General features: G+C 40.9%; 1 protein-coding gene across 2 annotated transcripts in view; it reads right to left on the bottom strand.

The window, feature by feature from the left end:
* Positions 1–1,372: 1,372 nt before the first annotated feature.
* LOC308586141 (sodium channel protein type 2 subunit alpha) overlaps positions 1,373–21,724 on the bottom strand; it is a 95,356-nt gene continuing 75,004 nt past the window's right edge. For both annotated transcript variants that reach the window (XM_081192414.1, XM_081192415.1), the window contains exons 18-27: positions 20,457–20,577; positions 19,225–19,379; positions 16,902–17,075; positions 14,927–15,049; positions 10,934–11,215; positions 9,256–9,309; positions 7,722–7,859; positions 6,037–6,141; positions 5,099–5,369; positions 1,373–4,866 (exon numbers count right to left, since the gene is read on the bottom strand). In XM_081192414.1, the coding sequence (XP_081048540.1) occupies positions 3,671–4,866; positions 5,099–5,369; positions 6,037–6,141; positions 7,722–7,859; positions 9,256–9,309; positions 10,934–11,215; positions 14,927–15,049; positions 16,902–17,075; positions 19,225–19,379; positions 20,457–20,577 (2,619 nt within the window). In that variant the 3' untranslated portion in view covers positions 1,373–3,670. The remainder of the gene's footprint in view (positions 4,867–5,098; positions 5,370–6,036; positions 6,142–7,721; positions 7,860–9,255; positions 9,310–10,933; positions 11,216–14,926; positions 15,050–16,901; positions 17,076–19,224; positions 19,380–20,456; positions 20,578–21,724) is intronic.

Genomic DNA, 21,724 nt, shown 5'->3' with positions numbered 1-21,724 from the left:
TGATAGTGTGTGTGTGTGTGTGTGTGTGTGTGTGTGTGTGTGTGTGTGTGTGGTTCCATGAGTGCTGCTCCAGTTTGCAAATGTGCTGACAGGACAAAAAACACTGGTAACCTGTGATCTAAAGGCACCTTTGCACATGCCTGATTTCATCTTGATGGCTACAATAAGAAGTCAATGTTTCCTTCAGAACTGGGGTTTCATGGGCTAAATAACATGTAATGGCCACTATTCCATCTTGCTGCAGGAGACGAAAAGATGGGGAAGCAAGACCCACTCCATTAGTTCTGCTGAAATACAAGCTCCATTTGGCTCTCCCCAAACTAATTCTATTTAAGATGCACGTTATAATAATTTTGCATAGTAAGAACCAGGTCCTGACTTTGCAAGTTTTCCTCTTCCCTCATCTTTTTGCCCTTTTGTGTGATGTTTTCTAGATTGTAAACATGTGGGGAAGGGCTTCATTCTCTGTTACTCATCATATGTAAGATGTTTTGGAAGTCTTTCTAGCTAAAGAATGTGGTAAAAAAAGGTAAAGGGACCCCTGACCATTAGGTCCAGTCGTGGCTGACTCTGGGGTTGCGACGCTCATCTCGCTTTATTGGCCGAGGGAGCCGGCGTACAGCTTCCGGGTCATGTGGCCAGCATGACTAAGCTGCTTCTGGCGAACCAGAGCAGCGCACGGAAACGCCATTTACCTTCCCGCCGGAGCAGTACCTATTTATCTGCTTGCACTTTGACGTGCTTTCGAACTGCTAGGTGGGCAGGAGCAGGGACCGAGCAACGGGAGCTCACCCCGTCACGGGGATTCAAACCGCCAACCTTCTGATCGGCAAGCCCTAGGCTCTGTGGTTTAATCCACAGTGCTACCCGTGTCCCAAAGAATGGGGTAAAGCCTTTTAAATAAATAAATGCCATGGACAGAACTTTCATACCATCTCAGGCATAATATCCCCGTGGAATCAGCTCACTTATAAAGCTGCAAGTCATCAAACGTACAGTACCTGCATACCTGATGCAAACCTGTAAGAGGTAAGAAATGTGAAGTGAAAGTCTATTTAGCCATTCATAATGAAAATGAGCATGATCTGTCACAAAGGGCACAGATTCAGAGAGTCGTATAGTGATGGACTATAGTGGAATAGTCCATCTATTCTACGCTTTATGGTTCAGATGTGTATCAGCATAAGGAGTCCATTTTCAGTGACATTCTCATGCCAAATGTGATGTGCTCCGGCAACTGTGTTTGAGACTGAAACATCAAAATCCTCTTATTTTTATTATATTTGTGAACATCTCTTTAAGGTCAGAATTCCAGCCATCTGAAAATATTTTGCAGTAAAAGAAAACAAAAAACAAAGACAGAACCATCAAGTACAATAAAAAAAATGAAGTCTTTATTCTTTTGGCTCAACTGTAATGTGGCTTACCGTTCTTTATGGTAATAGCATTTTCCTGCATGCAGTTCACCAACACACAAAGTCAACAGTTTCAGTAAAAGGAGGAATTAACATTTAATTTTTGCCTGTGAATGGAATACGGGAAAAGAAAATGTCCTGGTGTGATCAGATATACAAGTTCGCTACTTGGTTCTTGTGGAGGGGGAGAAATTATAATTGTAGAACCGCATATAATATTTAGAAGACTTCTAGTGCAGCATGAATCAACAAGAATAAGAATAGTCTATGTAAACAAACACTGGAAAAGATCAAGGATTTTATGGATAATAAGACTAACTGCTTATGCAGGCAGTGCTAGGAATTCAAACAAATCTTTCCCACCACATTTCAATTACAAGTTATAGCTATTTGGAAGCAAGTGCATTTTGGACTCCATCTGAAAATTCACATTAAGATGTGTGCAAAAATACAGTACTAATTAAAAAAAAAAAGTAACCCAGAAACCTAACATTACCCCCATTCTCGCCTTTCATTATTTTTCTACTTTGTGAAGTTCTTCAATTAAAAAGTGCTATGGACAGAAAGTAAGAACTGCCTGTGACATCGACCTGAAGATCAGTTTTGTTTTGCCATTTATGTACAAAATGCTGAAAAATAAAATTGAATGACATCTGTACACTATTTATATTTTTTTCTTAGAAAATCCTAACCATGTATTTGAACAGATTTAAGCAGTTTGCAACATGATGTGTACAGCTGGCTACACACTGTACAATACTCACTTAAAATTCAAGAGAAGAATAAAGTAAGGGCAGAACAAGAAGCTTTTCTTTTCTTTTCTTTTTTTACCGGATAGCTGAAAACTATTGCTTGATGAAATGAGGAATGATATCTGGTTAAACAATTTGTTTCACTTTTACCACTGACATATGGCTTCCCATATTAGATTTCTGAACAAATCCAAGAAAAATACAGCAGCGAAGGCAAGATAAACAACATGCATCAGTGATAGCCTCCAAACTACTTATAATGGTACAGAATACATCATATTTTCCTGTTCAAGGCTTGCGAACTACAGTTATTGTGGTACATATTTGATGCAATAAATATTGTGCACAGGTCATTATTCCTTTGCTCAAACATGCACCACGGGGTTAAAAGAACTATTTACATAGACAGCATTATCTCATTGACACATACAGTGTCAATCTTGCTGAGAGCAGAAGATGGCTAAACAATACTGCAGGAGAAAGCAAAAACAAACTTATAAATGTCAGGTTCTTCTCCCCCCTCTTTTGGCCAGTTTAGTGCTCCAGATGAACACATTTTTGTTTCCTAAAGAACACTTAAACAAAAACCCCACCCGGTTTCCCCATCCAACTAGAAATTGAGTTACGTGCGTGTCAACTTGACAATGGAACGGTACATAGAGGGGGCAAAAATACCTCTGTCGAGTAACTGTTGAGTTTATGAGACTTACAGGCACATTTAAGAATTGTCAGGATGAGACATAAAGATGTATACTTTTATTAAGCACCTCAGAATCTGGAGCCATCCTGAAACATGGAAGTATTTAAAACCCTTGTGCAAAGAAGTCTTACTTGTTTCCATGCATGGTCTATAAGTGCAGCATGCCTTCATGCAAATCACTTCTTCTGTCTGTACAAGAGAATCAGACAGAACAGCTGGTCCTCATGGTCCCCCTGACCCTGAACCCACCCACCCCCGAACATAAAACCCATTTACAAAAATAGTCACATATAATAGTAAACAACCTGTGAATTAAAAAAATGACAACCTCACCAACACTGATTTTTTGTTTGTTTGTAAAAATATGGCAAAAGGTGGCAGTTGGAATGCAAACAGTGGATACAGTTATTGTACTTGAGTGTTTTATGTTAAACACACATAAATTCTAGGTTTGCACCTCTTGTACTGGTCCCTACAGCATGGGTAGCCATTTTACTTTCCTCTTCAGCAGTGTCAGCTGGTAATAAAAACAGTAGCCTCCTGTCAAAGTTGCCATCCTGTTTTACACAGAGGCATGGGGATTGACGAGGGGGTCACTGTCTTGTTAATAGGCACTGACCTTAAGTATATATATAACATTTGTATATATATTTATAGATATATTTGTGTGTGTGTGTTTGTGTGTGTGTGTGTGTGCAAAAACAGTCAGTTTGGCATAAACCTCCACTTGGAGTCCTTTTGAAATAATACTCTATTTTCTCAAGCTGTAAACAATTTGTCACAAAGGGAATCCTTCGCTTTGTTCATTTTTTACTGTCCCTGATATCTTTACCTTTATCTTCCTTTTCTGATTTGTCTTTTTCATATTTGTCTTTATCAGGCTTTGTAACGCTATCATAGGAAGGTGGAGAGGTGGTGGAAGGGGTCATATCATTTTTTTCGGGGGTAGAATTCTCATTCAGCTTATCAATGATCATATCTTCTTTGATAAGAGTGTCATCTCCAGCTTTGATTCGATCCTTATTAAATAGGCAGGACACTTTTTTAACTTTTATCTTTAAGAGGTAGCGCCTGAAGGCTCGCTGAATGATGACAGCAGATACGTCCTCTTGCTTTCGTTTTAAGGTGGTTGTAATTGGTTCATAAGAAGCTTTTGAAGGATTGGCTGCCATGAAGCGATCTTCCATTTGAACACGAAGGGCATCCATTTCATCACTTTCACCCAAAACACGTTTTGTGAAAGCAAACAAGATGTCAAGGCAGTGAATTCTGTCACCACTTACCATGGGCAGATCCATTGCAATAAGCTGAACTTTGTTCGGTTTTGGTATTAGAAGGGGAGGATCCAGTGAAGCTGCAAAATCGGAGAGTTTACTAAACTCTATGAATTGAGTTGCATCTGGATCAAACTTTTCCCAAACCTCATAGAACATCTCAAAGTCATCCTCGCTCAAAGGCTCAGCACTTTCTTCTGTAGCAACGCTGAAGTTCTCCAAAATCACGGCAATATACATGTTTACTACAACTAAAAATGATATAATAATGTAGCTAACGAAGAAAAAAATCCCAACGGAAGGATTGCCACAGTCTCCTTTCACTGAACTTCCTGGGTGGTCTTTGTTAGGGTCACAGTCTGGTGGCCCACTGTTGAGAATGGGAGCTAGCAACCCATCCCAGCCAGCAGAGGTGGTGATTTGGAAAAGGCAGATCATGCTGTTGCCAAAAGTTTCAAAGTTGAACATGTCATCGATTCCCACTTCCCTCTTCACGTAGGCAAAGTTGGACATTCCAAATATAGCGTAGATGAACATGACCAGGAAAAGGAGAAGACCGATGTTGAACAAGGCAGGGAGAGACATCATCAAGGCAAAAAGCAGAGTGCGGATCCCTTTAGCACCCTTGATGAGACGCAGGATTCGACCTATCCTGGCAAGTCGGATCACTCGGAACAAGGTGGGCGACACAAAGTATTTTTCAATAATCTCTGCTAGGAACATACCTAAAAACAAAATTTATAAATAGGTTACTTAAAAAGGGAGTGCAACATCTAATCTTAATAGCATGCTAAAAATTGCAACCCACCATTTAAAATGGAAAACGATCTCAGAAAATTACAATTAGAGATTAATTAAGATATTGAAAAGGGTTTTCTTTTTCATATTTCCCATTAACTTTCCAAAATTTTCATTAACCACCATTTTAATGTTCTATTGAATTGTAATTTTTCTTACCTACAATGGATAAAATGACAACCACAAAATCAAAAATGTTCCAGCCAATGGTGAAATAATAATAGCGTAGTGAAATCAGTTTCAAGACACATTCTCCGGTGAAAAGGACTATGAAGATCAGATTAATTCGGTATAGATTAGTTTCCATTGTATCAGTTTGGTCATCTGTTTCCACCATCATGGTGACCATGTTAAGGCAGATAAGAATCATGATGCTGATGTCAAAGGCTTGTTTTGTTACAAAATCAAAGACCATGCCTTGAAATTTGTTCTGTAGATGAAGAAAACAACGTCTTATTGAAATAGCTCATGATTTACATAGTTTACCAGTAGATACCTTGTACGGAACATTTGTAATTCATTCTACGGCAAACTGTTTAAGGTAAAACCAAATCTAGATGCACTAAGGGCCATTCCTCAGTACAGTGGGAGCTGCTGAGTGGCTTACAGTCACAACTCTGCCGTAATGCAACAAGACCCTACGGTACAAAAAGGCATGAGTTTTTCCCATGCCAGTATTATCCCTCCTGGACAGGACAACACTGGCATGTGAAGGAAGTGTATCAATGGCTGCCCTGTGTGAGCTCTAAATCCTTACCTAAATGGCATAGGAACCATATAGCAGTGCCTATGTGCTGCCTACAGGCTTCCCATGGGCATCTATTAAGACAGCAGAAAGATAGAATAGATGGGCCTTTGATCTAATCCAGCAGGGATCCTCTTATGTTCTTAGTTATTTAGATACAATATTTCTTCCCCACCTTCCTAGTGCCCACTCAGGGCAGTGCCTAAAAAATACGTTCTTAATCTTGCACTGGATATAATTTTGACTGAGTGTAAATCTGTGTTCCAACTGCATTCCCACTTACTCAACATTGTTATTTAATATATAGATAGATATATAAGTAAATAATGGTTGGAAATTTAATGAGGCTTACTGCTGGCCTTGGTATTGGTTTCTGCGGTTTCTTGGACCCCAGTTTTTTCATTGCATTGTAATATTTCTTCTGCTCTTCTGTCATAAAGATGTCTTGACCTCCAAAGTAAAGGGATGAAACCAAACCTGGTTACAACCGGATACCTCTCAAGCAAACAAATTTAATTTTTTTTGCATCTATTCTTACTTAACAACCAATGTCTTTCATTGGGTCTCGGCATAGGAGAAAGTGCGGGTAACTGTTCAAAAGGCACAGCCCTTGCTTTCAGAGGTTTATGGGTTTAATGAAAGTAAGTCATACCCAACACCACCAACTGAAGTCAACGGACCTGATTGCTGAGGTCCAATAATTTCATTAGGTCTACACCGTGTATTCCCTAGTCTAGCCCCCCTTTCCTTTACTATTGTGGGAACTCTTATGTGCTCACATAGTAGCAACCCCTTCCAAAAATTGGCCGTCCTGCCCCCTTTTGATCAGAGAAAGGATGTTAGTATGCCATTCCCTTTGTGTGAGTCTGCTTTCATCACTGAAGGAAGAGTGCTGGGAGTGGAGGCAGTGAAGAGAATCCACACACACACACACACACCCTTCTGCTCTGGTTGATCTGAGAATGTGGATGCAGCCCTGGTTGCACTGCTCTGTGAAGTCTTACTGCTGCGGACAGCAAGGGATTAAGATTGCACCCTAATTTATTAAGTGTAATGATGTTCAAAACAAGGGTTGCCAACTTATTTTCTAACCAGGCTCTGGTGTCTTTAATGGGTTTGTCTACTTTTACTGGTTGCTGCTGCTTCTGTGTGCGTGTTATGTACTGAGTTGAATAGGATCCAAAATGCAGCAGTCTGATTGGACCTAGAACAATAGGATTCAGAATGCAGCAGTCTGATTGGTCCACAGGAGCCACCCAATCCAGCTTCAGGTGGAAGTTTGGATTTGAAGTGAATCCGCAACCTGATTGGCCTACAGGAGAATCCCGGAATTAGCCAATCATGTGGGGTCCGTTGTGTAAATAATGTATATAAAGCAGATATTCTGGGGGAACTTCCATTCCTTCTCACCACTATGAGCTGAGTAAAGAGCATGAAATTCACTCTCAACTCCGAGTATATTTCAGTGTGCAAAAACTGGCTCATTGGGTGACATTAGCAAGGGGTGAAGTTAGTTCTCATGCTCTACAATCCTCCCCCCAAAACTGTTTTCTGCACATTGTATGGCTGTCAAAAGCATAGGAGCTGCTTTGCCTGGGGATTTTCATTGAAAGCCTTGCCTTTAGAGGTTGGAAAAATAATAAATTCAACAGATAAAGTACACATAGTCATAAAGTCCCTACTAAATCTCTATTTTCTTAAGGCTTTCCTGTGTCTTCAGAAGATGGCCATAAGAAATGTGTACCTCTGATATATTTTCCCCCTCTGCCTCCCGCATGCCCCTCAAACTATTAGCATTCACTAATATGGTTCAACCAAAGTGAGTGACTTCACTTTGATTACGGATATAGATTTAGGATTTGTTGGAAATGAACATTCTGCACTTTTTGTGTGTGGGGGGGAACTAACCTTACAAAAAATCTTCTTAAAAAAACAACACAGTTGTAAATCTTGATGGCAAAAACAGCACAACAGACACTGAATCATTATCACTGAACCCTTGACAGTGTGTTCAGAACACAGCAACAGAATACTTATCTTCTTTTTTTGTTGATTAAAATTGTCTATGATGACACCAATAAATAAGTTCAAAGTGAAGAAAGATCCAAAGATGATAAAGATGACAAAGTAAAGATACATATACAGGTTATCCTCATAATGAGGTTGCTTCTCCACCTACAAAGACATTTTAAGGAAACATACATTAAGCCAACATTTAATATAATTAGCTATTATCCAGTATAATTATTTAGAATTGCCACAGAGCTGTGCTTCCCCAGAATCTATTTTGACTTCACAGCTACAAATGGAAAACTCTAAACCGAAATATATTGGTACACAACACTGAACCACTCACCTATCTTTTTGCTCTGAGTTATAATTCAACATTTTCTCTCTCTGCTCCTCCACCTTAGTTCCATTACCTATCTAGATTTCAATCTAGACTCATATGGCTTTTGCTAACTCCGTATAGAGTCGTGATTAGAGCGCTGGTCTAGGACTGGAGATGCCCAGCTTCAAATCCCACCTCAGCCATGAAACTGTATGTGTGAGAGAGGCCTTGGGCAGTCACCGGCTCTTTTTCTAACTCTACCTCACAGGGCCATTGTGAGGATCAAATGGGAAAGCAAATGGGAGCTGCATTGAGCTCCAGGGCAGACAGGAAGAATATAAATGTAATAAATGAATACATAAATATTGGTTAAAGGCAATCAAGGTCTACAGAATAATATATTAAAGGAATACTAGAGAAGATGGCAGATACACAAAAGGGGAAAGACAGTGGAGAAAAACAAATAAGGAAGGAGCACGAGATAACAACAAATGCCAATTACACTAAGAAATACATGGAAAATTATTGCAGGGTGACTTTAAAAAAATAAATAATCTAAAGTAGGGGTATCCAATGTTGGACCCTCTGGAAGTTGTGGAATCCAACTCCCATCAGCCCCAGCCAGCATGTCCAATGGCTAGGGATGATGGGAGGTGTAGTCTAAAATTATCTGGATGGCACCCCATTGGCACCCCTGATATAAATCTATACTGTTACCCAAGATTTGTTGTTATAAGATTCCTATTTTTGGAATGGTATCTTGCAGCGATTTTTCTGCCCACAGCTGTTCAGCAATGACAATGTGTTTGAATATCTACCTCCTAACGCTTAATGAGAACCTTTCAGACTCATGCTGTATTGTTTTGAACACTTGATTGGAAGCCGCCCAGAGTGGCTGGGGAAACTCAGCCAGATTGGCAGAGTAGAAATAATAAATTATTATTATTATTGTTGTTGTTGTTGTTGTTGTTAAGGATTGAATAGAAGACAGACCGATCAGAGAGCGGAAAGTAGCAGTGGAGACTGAGGCAGGGAGAATAAGCAAGATAACCAGTGGAGACTAAGAGACAAATCAATTGTGGAGAAGTAATGGCCCTTTTGGGCCAGCAGACAGCAAATTTCAAAATAAAAGGCAGCGGCGATGGGTGGGGGAAACCAACCCTGAGAAATTAGAATTGAAATAATAGTCGTGTGAAATCTGAGTACAAAAGTGTGCTCATGCCATGGTAGGGCACTTACATTTCGTGAATCCACAGCTGCATACATAATATCCATCCAACCTTTGAAGGTGGCCTGAAAATAGAACACCTTTTTTAATGCCTGCACTTCATAAACAATTAGGCAACCGAGGAACAAAAGCATACCATGTATGTATTAGGGCTGGATAAATCCATTCAAAGTGGTCTGGGACAACATCCTATTAATTTCTAGCTGAATGAATAAGATTTAAAATACTTTACAAACTGTATGTTAGGACTGGGGAATCGGTGGCCTTCCAGATGTTGTTGGACTCCAACTCCCATCAGGCCCAGCCAGCTTCGCCAATGGTCAGATATGATAGAGTTGTAGCCCAGCAACATCTGGAGGGCCAGAAATACCCCACCCTGGAGAATTTCTTTTTAAAACGTTTTGAAACATAAAAAGGTAATGCCATTGACATGCACTAATGAATGAATGCCTCTGTGTACATATTTTACAAATAATCATAGCTTTATGGAAGATTTGGTTAAGATTTGCACTGGACTGTGTGCTCCTATGTGTCTATTTCAGATCAAAGTTCAATACTGCCTGGACATAATGTTCCGATTTCTCAGCAATGTTGCAAATATATGCATTTTGAGCTCAGACAGTCTGCTGCTTCACTGTAGGCAGATTCCCCGCTTCAATTTAATGTTAAGCTGTGTTCGGATAGCGTCTTGAAATTCTCAACTCTGTTTCTGTGCATATGCATTGGGAAGACATAATTTTACCAAATTTTCTTAGGAGGGGAAATTCTCCAATAGGTTCTTGGTGATGGGGTTCACCTGTCAGTAGCTCAAGTTCTTTCTTTCCCTCTTAAGGTCTCATTGCTGTTGTTTGGTGAAAGTGGTAGCAGCAATTGTAGCAGTAGAAGCAATTGCGTCAGACTCATGGCCTCCATTTCCCACCCTTCACTGTGCCCCAGACTTAGCGTCATTCCACAGCACTGTGGTCGGAAAATGGTGTCTGCTACCAAAAACATAAAAGACCTAGGGAGCTGCCTTATATCACTGGTACACCTAGCTCAGCATTGTCTGTGCCAGCTAAGAGCTGCTCTATGGGGTTTCAAACTGGAGACATTCAGTTAAGTTGTGGGTGAACATATCCAATGACACAGCGATTCTTCAAACAGCTCTTGTTTATTCACAGGCCAGAACAGAACTGAACTGAAGGGTTCAGTCAGCCTGCTTATATAGAGCTCCACTACAACGCTACTGTAACAACTTTCTAAAACTATCCAATCACTGAACGTCACTTTCAATCCCTTATTTGCATAACTATCTACAGTATCCCCCTGCTGGCCCAGGGTGAGAACTTCAGTACATAACACATTCCCAGTCTGACATGAAGATGCCAGGGACTGAACTAGTGACCTTCTGCATACAAAGCGGGTGCTCTGCCACAGAACAAGGGTCTTTCTCCTAAAGCTTGAATGAAAAAAATGGCGGAGAATGTTTGGAACAAACTTGGCAAAGTGGCCTTCTGTTGTGAAGTGGGAGAATGAGAAAAAGGAAAGTATTTTGGGGGGAAATCACTTCTGAGAAATTTTAGCTTAGTGGTATTTTTCCAGTAAAAATAAGACAGCATAAAAGAAAGCACAGCTAAACTTTTTTTCTTTTTTCTTTTTTCTTTAAAGAAGAAGTTAACTTTAAGAATTCTAGGAATAACAACCACTTACTACTTGAAGCAAAGAGAGGTAACCAAGCCCCACGTTATCAAAGTTGACTTTCACATTTTTCCACCGGGCTGTTTCATTTCTTTCTATGAGCTCTTCACATTGAGTTTGGTTGTCAACTTCATCAATGCTAAACATGTCCCCTGTTGTGGTATTAATGCAGTGGTAGAACTTGCCAGCAAAGAGATTGACTCCCATAATGCTGAAGATTAACCAGAATATAAGACATACGAGAAGCACATTCATGATCGATGGAATCGCTCCCAAGAGGGCATTCACTACCACCTATAAAACAAACGACACCGTAGAAAGTAAGTTTGACTGTGTATCTGCAAAAAAAGGAGATGCTTTATCAATGTTGGGTGAGGATTTCTGAAATAAATTTTAAAGACTTCTGAAACCTTCATTACACATGTGTCCTCCATAATTTATGGAACAACTCTAATGTAAGTACAGTATGATAAAAGCCAAAGGAAAGCAAGGACGTGTAATACAATGGGGGTGGGGAAACCAGCCCGACCATTGGAACTAAGAAACAGAACATTAGGAGAGAAATGTCAACATAATCAACGTTACCAAACACAGGCGTGATACACAGTTTGTATTTTCCAAACACATAAAGAGAACATCATGTAGAAAAATAAAAGCAGCAAAACATCTCATAAAAGCCAACGTTTGCAATTTGGTGAGGGAAGAGAGTTTTGCACATCTAATTTTCACAGAGTGATGCCTCTTTTTTTGCTTTTCAGATGGGGCATTTTGTGTAATGCCATACCCCCTACAGCAGACATTTTGAGAGCAACGCTCACAATTATTTCTTAAAAGTTCAAATTAGCCTCGGAAGGTTAGCAAACCCTGGTCTAGGCCACCTAGAGCACCATATTCCAACATACAGTTGAGGTCATAGGTCAGAAGAAGTGGCTTTCAAGGAAGTTTAAGTATCCCCTTGCTTTGGCCTTTCATCTCAGAACAGATCACTTTTGCCATGTGCTTCATAGAAATCTCTGCAGGCAGCTGAGAAGGATAGTCATTGTGCCATAGACAAGCAGCAGAAGTATATGAAGTATAGTTTCACAGCCTGGTTAATATGTTACCCTGGTAACATAGTCAGCAAGGAAAACACTTCTGTGTGGCTGGAGCTCGTAACATATGCAGGCTGCAGCCACACTGGTCATTTAAGACACTTGGTTAGCATCTGCACCAATGCCAATAGTGCAAATCAGAGTTGTAGAATTGGAAGGCGAAATAACGGCTCAGTGTGAGTGACCCATGTGGCTGCTATTGGCAAACGATAAATTCTGCTTCATTTTTAATTTTGGTATGCACCCAACAGGCAGCATTTAATATAGCACTGTATTGTTTAGCGCACTTTTATTCCATTTTCACCCTCTCTTAAAAACAGGGTTACCCATCTTCTTTTTAAAAACGGTGATAAATAAATCCATACGTACACAGACAGACAAATAAAAGTATTATTACACGGTGTAGTGGACAGCTGGCTTCAAGGCACAGGCAGTGCAGAGTCTGTGGGAAATATGTCTCTCCTTTAGCTGCATGATCAGTCACATTATTCCCTCCATTACTGCTGCATTTCAAAAGCTGACCTACATTCCCTCCTTTCTGAGTCCTGCAGCAACACCACTCCCTTGCAGTAGGAATCCTTTGACAAGCTCAAAATATGGTGCCAGAGATAGGCTATCATCTGCCAGCAAGAAATGTGGAGTATAGGGCCCCAGGTATAGGTGGCACTTGAGGAGGCAAAAGGCATGCCAATTACTTTAAATTGAGGGGGCCATGCCCAATGTAGAATAGCACACATATATAAGATATTTCTATTATTATTATTATTATTATTATTATTATTATTATTATTATTATTATTATTATGTTGGGAGCCGCCCAGAGTGGCAGAGTGGCTGGGGGAACCCAGCCAGATGGGTGGGGTATAAACACTAAATTAATTATTATTATTATAATACAGAATTATTATTATTATTATTATTATTATTATTATTAAACTGCTAGTGCAGTTATTTTCTTTTGGATGTTAAAATACCTTCTGATGTACATTATCAAAATGTTAAAGGTTTCAGAATAGGAATGTAAACATTCAGTTTAAATACAAGAAAGATATGGAGGATTTTTTCTTCCGGTTGGCACTCTTGGGATTTTGTCATTCTCAATCATTGGGTGTTATCTGTAAATTTGGATACCGCAACCCGACTCCAGGTCTTTGGAAGCTTACCACCATTCTGTTTCCACCTTCTGATTTCTAATAGATATTGATTCATAAGAGGAGCGATCAGCTGATCCCATGACTGTCAAGATTTGATGGAACAAACTCCTTAGTGCTACACTGAGCTCCTCCCAATATGTATTATTAATACATACATATTATTATGTGTTATGTTATATGTATTATTAATACAAATGCCTGCAAATCATATGCATGTGCACATGTATTTAGATGCATCAAGGTAAGAATACCAGATACTTAAAACCAAGCTTTTAAAATATAATCAAGAAGTTGACAATTCAGAGTTAATTAAAAAATATGGAAAATAAAATAATACAAGAGAGAAAGTGAACTTTAGCTTTTTTTTAAAAAAAAACTATTTAAAAGGAATTAGTGATATATTAATTAGTGACATTTATATAGTCTATTCCAAATGTGCAAACATTTGCTGAGTTTATGCTGCAAGTTCCTGGCAGGTAAAGGTAAAGGGACCCCTGACCATTAGGTCCAGTCGTGACCGACTCTGGGGTTGTGGTGCTCATCTCGCTTTATTGGCTGAGGGAGCCGGCGTACAGCTTCCGGGTCATGTGGCCAGCATGACTAAGCCGCTTCTGGCGAACCAGAGCAGCGCACGGAAACGCCGTTTACCTTCCTGCTGGAGCGGTACCTATTTATCTACTTGCACTTTGACGTGCTTTCGAACTGCTAGGTTGGCAGGTAGGCTGGTACAGTGGTACCTCGCAAGACGAACGCCTCGCAAGACGGAAAACCCGCTAGACGAAAGGGTTTTCCGTTTTGGAGGCGCTTCGCAAGACGAATTTCCCTATGGGCTTGCTTCGCAAGACGACAGCCCATAGGGAAATATCCGGGACAGCGGGGAAGCGCAGCGCGTCTTCCCCACTGTCCTCGGACCTCCTCCGAAGCCGGGCGGCGGGACGGGAACACCGGCCCCCGCCGCCCGGCTTCGGAGCATCGTTCCGAAGCCGGGCGGTGGGGAGGGAACACCTTCTGAAGGCGGGCGGGGGGTGAAAGTCTTTGTTCCCCCCTGCCTGCCTTCCCGGGAGAGCGGAGAAACGCAGCGCGTTTCTCCGCTGTCCCGTAGGGCTTTTGAAGGCAGGCGGGGGGGGGAGCAAAGACTTTCGCCCCCCGCCCGCCTTCAGAAGAGGTCCAGGACCTCTTCTGAAGGCTGGCGGGGGGCAAAAGTCTTTGTCCCCCATGCCTGCCTTCCCAGGGGCTTTTAAATCGCCCCGGACAGCGGAGAAGTCCTCCGCTGTCCCGGGGCGATTTTAAAATGCCACCCACCAGCATTTTAAGATCGCCCGGACAGCGGAGAAGTCCTCCGCTGTCCCGGGGTTTTTTAAAATGCTGGGGGTGGGAAGAAAAGCCCTTGTCCCCCCCCCCAGCCTTCAGAAGAGGTCCGGGGACAGACTGTCCCCGGACCTGGTCTGAAGGCGGTTTCCCTAAGAACGCATTAATTGATTTTCAATGCATTCCTATGGGAAACCGTGCATCGCAAGACGAAAAACTCGCAAGACAAAGAGACTTGCGGAACGAATTAATTTCGTCTTGCGAGGCACCACTGTATTATTCTTCTCAAGTTACAGAGAGGCTGAGAGAGAAAGCTTCTTGCTGCCCCGGGCCACTTTGTAAAATCCTGGATTTCTACCGAAAACCTTGCTGCTCATATTCTTAATATGCCATCCAGAAGATGATCGTGATGGTTTTGTACGTTACTTTAAGCTCTTTCCATGTTTTCTTACCCTCATTCCTTCAAATCGTGATAAAGCTCTTAGGGGTCTCAAAGCTCTTAAAGTCCTCAGTGATTTAATGGCGCCAAGTTCTGAGTAGCCCAAGGCATTAGCTGTTAAGCTAACTAAAGAGACCTGCACATGAAGAAAAAAGAAATTAATTTGTAAGCTATATAGCATATATAAGAATCAGCACATACTTTTTCTATAACTTTGCAGAGATCATTTCAGTCATTCACTGTAGCAGAACAAATGGCTCAAAGGGCACCTCATGATAAAATGGACACAAAGGTAAATGCTTTAGTTATTCTCATTATAGAAGAGTTTGAAAAAGAATTTTGCCTTGACCCAGCTGGTGACTTTAAACAGGTTATCTGCCACTATGCAATGGCAGACCCACCAAATGTCCCTATTTTCCAGGGACGTCCTTGATTTAGAGAAGCCGTCCTGGTTTCTGATTTAATCTCGCTCAGAATGTCCCACTTTCCCTTAGGGTGTCCCGATTTTCATTGGAGAAATGTTGGAGGGTATGGAGTTATCCAACCCCCGAGCCGTCTGAAGGCAATCCTGTATAGGGATTTTTCAAAAAATGTTTAATGTTTTATTATGTTTTTATATATGTTGGAAGCTGCCCAGAGTGGCTGGGGTAACCCAGTAAAATGTGTGGGGTATAAATAGGAAAATAGGAAAATTATCATTATGGAATGGGACGTCCCTATTTTCATTGAAGAAATGTTGGAGGAACATATGCAATGGAACATATTTTGGCATTTTAATGGTGTCTTGTGTGCAGGAAGGGTAAAGGCATGCACACTGTTTCTACAAAGTGAACAGCTTATTCTGGATTGATGGGAAGTGCTTCTACATAATTCAATTTTCGACTGAGCAATGCTAATGCCGTTTCTAAGGGGAGGTGCAAGACCATGCTTAAAATGCCTGCCACTTGTTCCAGGGCATAATTTTCAAACCCTGAATTATGCATGCAGTTGTTTGCGTTCAGGTGTAAGACGAAGCAGAAGTGCCTGTCTTTTGAACTGGGATGTTACGTCAGGCTGCATGGCAGTTTATGTAAATTTCTGCCACCAGCTTGTTGCAAGGGATTTGCTGCAGTGTTTTCTAACCAAAGCCCCCTTCTTGCATCATTCACGCAAAGGGCCTCCGTGCGTTGAAGTGGATGCAGAGCCCTGCACCTGGCCTTGTCCCAAACATTGTGACGCTTCCCCAGCCCCACCTGCAACTTCCACATGTTGAGCATGGACAACTGCAAAAGGGGAGTTTTCATATGTAGACACCTATGCGTATAGGCTTCCATTGGATCAGGGCATCCGTGGCATCAGGGTTCTCAATCCATAGAAGACTAAGTGTGTAGGTGTCCCTGTTGTATAGATCCATGTTGACTACAATCCAGAGTCTTGCTATGGACACCATCCACAACTTTACCATGGATTCCAAAATATAGCCCCAAAAGGTGCGCGCGCACAGAATGCTAGTGGATGTATCAGGATCTAGCTTTGGACCATGCCATTACAGGTAGATATAGATTTCATTATCTCTGAAGTTTTTCTTAATGACATGGGGTGGGGAACACTTTTTTAAAATTAAATTCATATAGCAATTTCTTCTGTTTAACTGGTAAATTCAGCTTGTACTAGTTCGGAGTGGTTTCGTCAATGCCGCAGTACGAAAATAATTACCCAGCCAGATCGCCACACTGCTAAGGCCCAAATGGCTATTTTCTGGAAGTAATTACATCCCTGGTTTCTGCAAGTAGTAGCCACACTGCTTTTGTTCACATTATACCATCCTTTTATGGAATTCTGGATTAAAGTTACTCATGATTCTTGCAAATGTGTTCACTTTACCCCACAACTCGTACAAAAAAATAAGTTAAAAAAAGAATCCATGGCACAGTAACTGTAGTTAATTCACCATAACTCATTTTCATAAAGGTAGATTGCATATTCAGCTCATGGAAAAAAATACATACATCAACAATGAGGAAATCCAGCCAGCACCAAGCATTGGTGAAATACATTTGAAAGCCATAGGCCACCCACTTCAGAAGCATTTCCAGAATGAAGATGTACGTGAAGACCTTGTCAGTATACTCCAGCATGGTCTTGATAGTCTTGCGCTGTTCAATATATATGTCTTCAAAAGCCTGTAGACAAATACACACACACATATTTGATGGATTTTAGTTTGGCATTAATCTTTGAATTATTTTTGTTTCCCTTTCTAGTATTTAAAACTTCAGTCCCCTCTTCCTCTCTGTTGTTTGACATTCACGGGAGAAGGAACGAAAACATGCTTTGCACACAGGAGGACCAAGTTACAATGTTCAGGTAGCAAGGAATGAGACTCTGGAGAGCTGCTACCAGCCACAGTAGAAAATATTGGGCTAGATGTACATCGTTTAACCTTCCAGAGCAGCTCCCTGTGTTCCTTTCCTCCATTCTGCAGAATTATTATTATTCAGCAATTAAGGGTCACATTGTTGGAGAGGACCTTGTGGGTTCTCTAGCACAACACCTATACAGTGCACACAATCTAGAGCTGGAACGTTCCAAACTGATGGCTGTCTCATCTCAATTGTTTAACTTCTTACCATTAAGAAGTTTCTCCTAATGTTCAACCAAAGTCTTCTGTGACTTTATCTTCTTATATGAGACCACCCTTCAGGAATTTGGGTGAAGTAATACTAATACTTTTACTGTCAATGTACAACCTGTGTACAGTGAAATTAACCGAGTCTCCCCCCCCCCCGCCAACACTCAATCTCATTGCACTCTGTGTGCTTGTCACACAGCACACCAACCCTGAAAGTCAGTTGCACTATATTATTTTCCGTTCAGCAGCCTAGCTGCCCATGGATAGAAACTGTTTTTTAGCCTGTTGGTATGACTGATTATACATCTATATCTCCTGCCCAAGGGTAGAAGATTAAAGAGGTGCTGGCCAGGGTGTGAATCGTCCCTGAGAATTTTTCTCACTCTCCTAAGGCATCGATCCCTTGTGATGTCATTTAGCGGACTCAGGGGACAGCCCATGATATCATGTGCTGTGTTCACCACCCTCTGTAAAGACTTTCTGTCTGTGGCTTTCAAGCCAACGTACCACGCTGTGATACAATATGAGAGGACACTTTCTATTGTGGACCGGAGAAGGAGGTCATCAATTGTTGTTTAACATTGTTCTTTCGCAGGACCCTGAGTTGCTGTTGGGCCTTCCTAACCACCTGAGTTATATTGTTTTTCCAAGTGAGGTCTTCACTAAGGTAAACTCCCAGGAATTTAAAGGAAGTACTACTATGTTTCCTCTTTAAAATAAACATACCCAGTTCTTTCAGCTTTTTCTCACAGTACTTGTTTTCCATGCCCTTGACAGTATTCACTGCCCTCCTCTGAACACCTTGTTTTGCCTTAAAGTGCAGCATCCATATCTACACATAATGTCCCAGATAAGTACTACTGAGGAATGAAGTGGAACAGAAAATGTCTGTTGGAACTCTTGTGTTCCCAGATACACCTGCCTGGTATGATGTCAAGACTTGTTTCAATTCATGTCAACAGATTCTAGCAGAAATAATAATAATAATAATAATAATAATAATAATAATAATAATAATAATAATAATGTTATACCCTGCCCATCTGGCTGGGTTTTCCCCACTCCTTCTTCCTGTATCTTCATATTACTTGGCCCACTTTGCCTTTCTTGTTCTATGTGCTACCCTAATCCAACTCCTTCTGTCAGTGGACAGTGTAGCCCTGACTCATTGATAGTGATGGTGTAAAGCTATCCATAAATAGCCCAGGCATTGGAAAGAAGGTATAAACATTGGAAACAATGGAAACAAAATAAACCAAGGAGATCAGGTGAAAACCAGGGGCACCAACTTGGGCCTTATGGGTGCCCAATGGCACCTGCGACATAATGTCGTGACAGGCAGGGCCTTGGCTGTTGCTTCTGAGGTCTGGCAGGGTCTTGGAGGCCACGTACGAGGCCTTACGAGACCTCCAACGTTGCCTCGGAGGTTGCGTTGGAGCCCGTAGTGTGGGTGCCAAGCACCCAATTATTATTTTTTTGTGGGTGCTAGGGCTCTGAAAGGGTCCTCTATGGTTGGCACCAGTAGTGAAAACTAACTCAGCCTCCTGAACATGAATCTTTCCTCCCTTCTGCCTTGCCAGTGTGTGAACTCAGGAGAGCACTGGAAAAGGTGGTTATTCCATCTTTGGTCACCCTCCCCTGACACAACTCTATGGATTGCTCTCTAAGGTTATGTGGTAAAGAACGGTTTTCAAAATTACCAGAGCACCACTGCTGAGAAGAATCATGAAGACAATAAAAGTCTCAAACCAATTATGTTCTACTATTTTGTAGCAGGTCTTCCGAAGATTCCACCATAGTTTTCCTTTCCCGTCTTCTACGCTGACTTGGCAGCACTTGAACTTCCGAACACAGCCTGGCAAAATGCGGCAGGAGGATGTGACAAATGAGAGTAGCATAGTAAGTTATTCTGAAGCTACAGTTAATTAGCAACATTTTCTATGGTCAGTCTTGAGTAGAATATATTCTATACTAAAATACAGTCCTAAAATAGTTTGTCCATTAAAATTAAAACTCACTCAAGTCGGCTCAGTTGTTAGGGGAGGGGGGAGGGGGAAGGAAGATAGGCCAGCTTAATCTATTTTACATGCCGTGAAATCTTCAAGTGGATCCCATTTGGAACAGATCTACTTATTTCACTGTATACTAATACAATATGTACATTGTGTCCCAACACAATACAATTTTTGAGTGTGGGCTCTTATAGAAACAAAATGGCACCATTCACTCGCAAGAGTGAGGCATCACCAGGGTAGGGAGAAACCTAAAGTTTGCAGAACCCTACAATCTGCAGAGATACAATTTCTTTTAAGAAAAAGGACAGCCCAATGAGGAGGACTGAGCATACTCAAGTGGCTACAGAATACTGGCTGACAATTTGAGATTGAGAAATGCAACTGTGCATCCTGAAAGAAGGTATGACTGACTGACACTACAAACTGCAGCATTTCGTTTCTTGTGATGTATAAAGCAATTTGTGTTCCTGTTTGTGCTCTGGATAATAAGCCTGATTACGTTTGAATGAAACACACACAACTCTTCCTCATTAAGAATAAGCTAACCGTGTGCAGTTTAGAAGTAGCATCAGAGGATTAATTCTTCCCACAAAAATTTTGCCTCCACAGGACTCCGTAAGTGTGCAATCAAAAAACAAAAACACCCAAAGCATAAATATATATTAACTTGGATCACTTTTTTCTAGGAAATTTTTTTGTAAGCTGGATGTAAGAAATTTGTCAAATATTCATAGGGTTACTGGGTCACAAGAAGCAATTCTGCGTAACAGACCAACAGTGTTTACCTTGGAAGCAAACGCTGGATCTGAAGTTGTGCACAACTTATATCATTGCTAGCATAACAGGGCAGGAATACAGATAAGCAAAAACAAAATGCTCCCCCAAACAAAGTAGTTTCAATTTTTTATATTCCTCACCTTCTGTAAAACAGGCTTCTGGTTCAAGAGATTCTTCTGGTTCGGCTTCAGGTTGCTCTCCAACTGGGGGGACTCCAACGTCAACTGTGCTACCTTCAGATGAACTAGATGCATTTAGTTTCTGCAAATAAAAGCCCCATGTGGAACTGTTAATTACCATTCTATTTCTTATAGGACTGGGTTGCACTTAATGCATTCCAAAATGCTCTCTGTGTAATTAAGAGCTCTCAAATGAAGAGCAGAACTGTGGAGGCCAGTTTGCTTTCCTCTATGTGAGGCCATAAGTATTATTAACCACATCAAACGGGTCCCCCCCCCCATGATGGAAGGGTTTCGGTATATTCATAGAAGGAACCACCATTTTGAACCAATTTGCTAAGAAACTAAGCCACATACTGAACTGAGAGTTCTGAAGCAACACTAATTGGTAAGATAGAGAGAGAGAGCACCATGAATTGCAGCATTTCCCCCAAGTTATGGCAAAAACTGAAGGAAGCATTTTCATGTCAGATGCAGGTACAGTATGCATATGATGCAAACTATGTTTAACCCTTTACTTCCTGTTGACATGAAAAGACAAATTATCAGTGTATAAGTACTTCTAAGTTTCTGAGGTTTCAGAAAGGAAAGCAGCGTATTAATTCCAGAGCGGGAGCCATTATTTCGCATTCTCTTTTGCCAATGCACTTGCACAGCTGAGTGTGCATTTTTTAAACTACTTTTTATTCTTGCATGGTACACATATGTGTCCTCTTTAGTACTTAGATAATCGTGTGTATTTCTACGATAGCAATTAAAACACAATTTTTCAAAAATGCTATTTTTGGAGGGAAAGAGATTGTGCCAATAATGAAAAGTGACATCATCTAAACTTCCAACTGGTTTCCTGATGTGATTAAGGAAAGCTAGAAGGCTGCTGCATTGGCAGCAGTAGACAAATATGAGTACCATAGTGAATAAAAGTAGAGCTGATAATCGCATTCTGTAGCATTCTACAATGTTATTACCATGGTAGTGTATAACATCAGTAAATGGCTGCATTGGTAAGTAACTATCTTTATGTGGGGAATGATGTAAGCAGATGGTGAATAACACATACTGGTGTCAATGTACTATTATAAAAAGATCATTTTTTACATAATACTCCAAAACAAAGCTGTCGGCATTATTCATCAGAATCAAGCTTTTTCACGAACTCTTAACCTGCTAAAATATTAGTTTGATGAAGAAAGTACTTTACCAGTTTTGAGGTGTTCCAGTTTAAATTT

This window comes from Podarcis bocagei (genome assembly GCF_964188305.1).
Source record: "Podarcis bocagei genome assembly, chromosome: 1".
In the NCBI taxonomy this organism is placed as follows: Eukaryota; Metazoa; Chordata; class Lepidosauria; order Squamata; family Lacertidae; genus Podarcis; species Podarcis bocagei.
The sequence above is the reverse complement of the archived record's forward strand: the minus strand, read 5'-3'. Positions and strand labels throughout refer to the sequence as shown.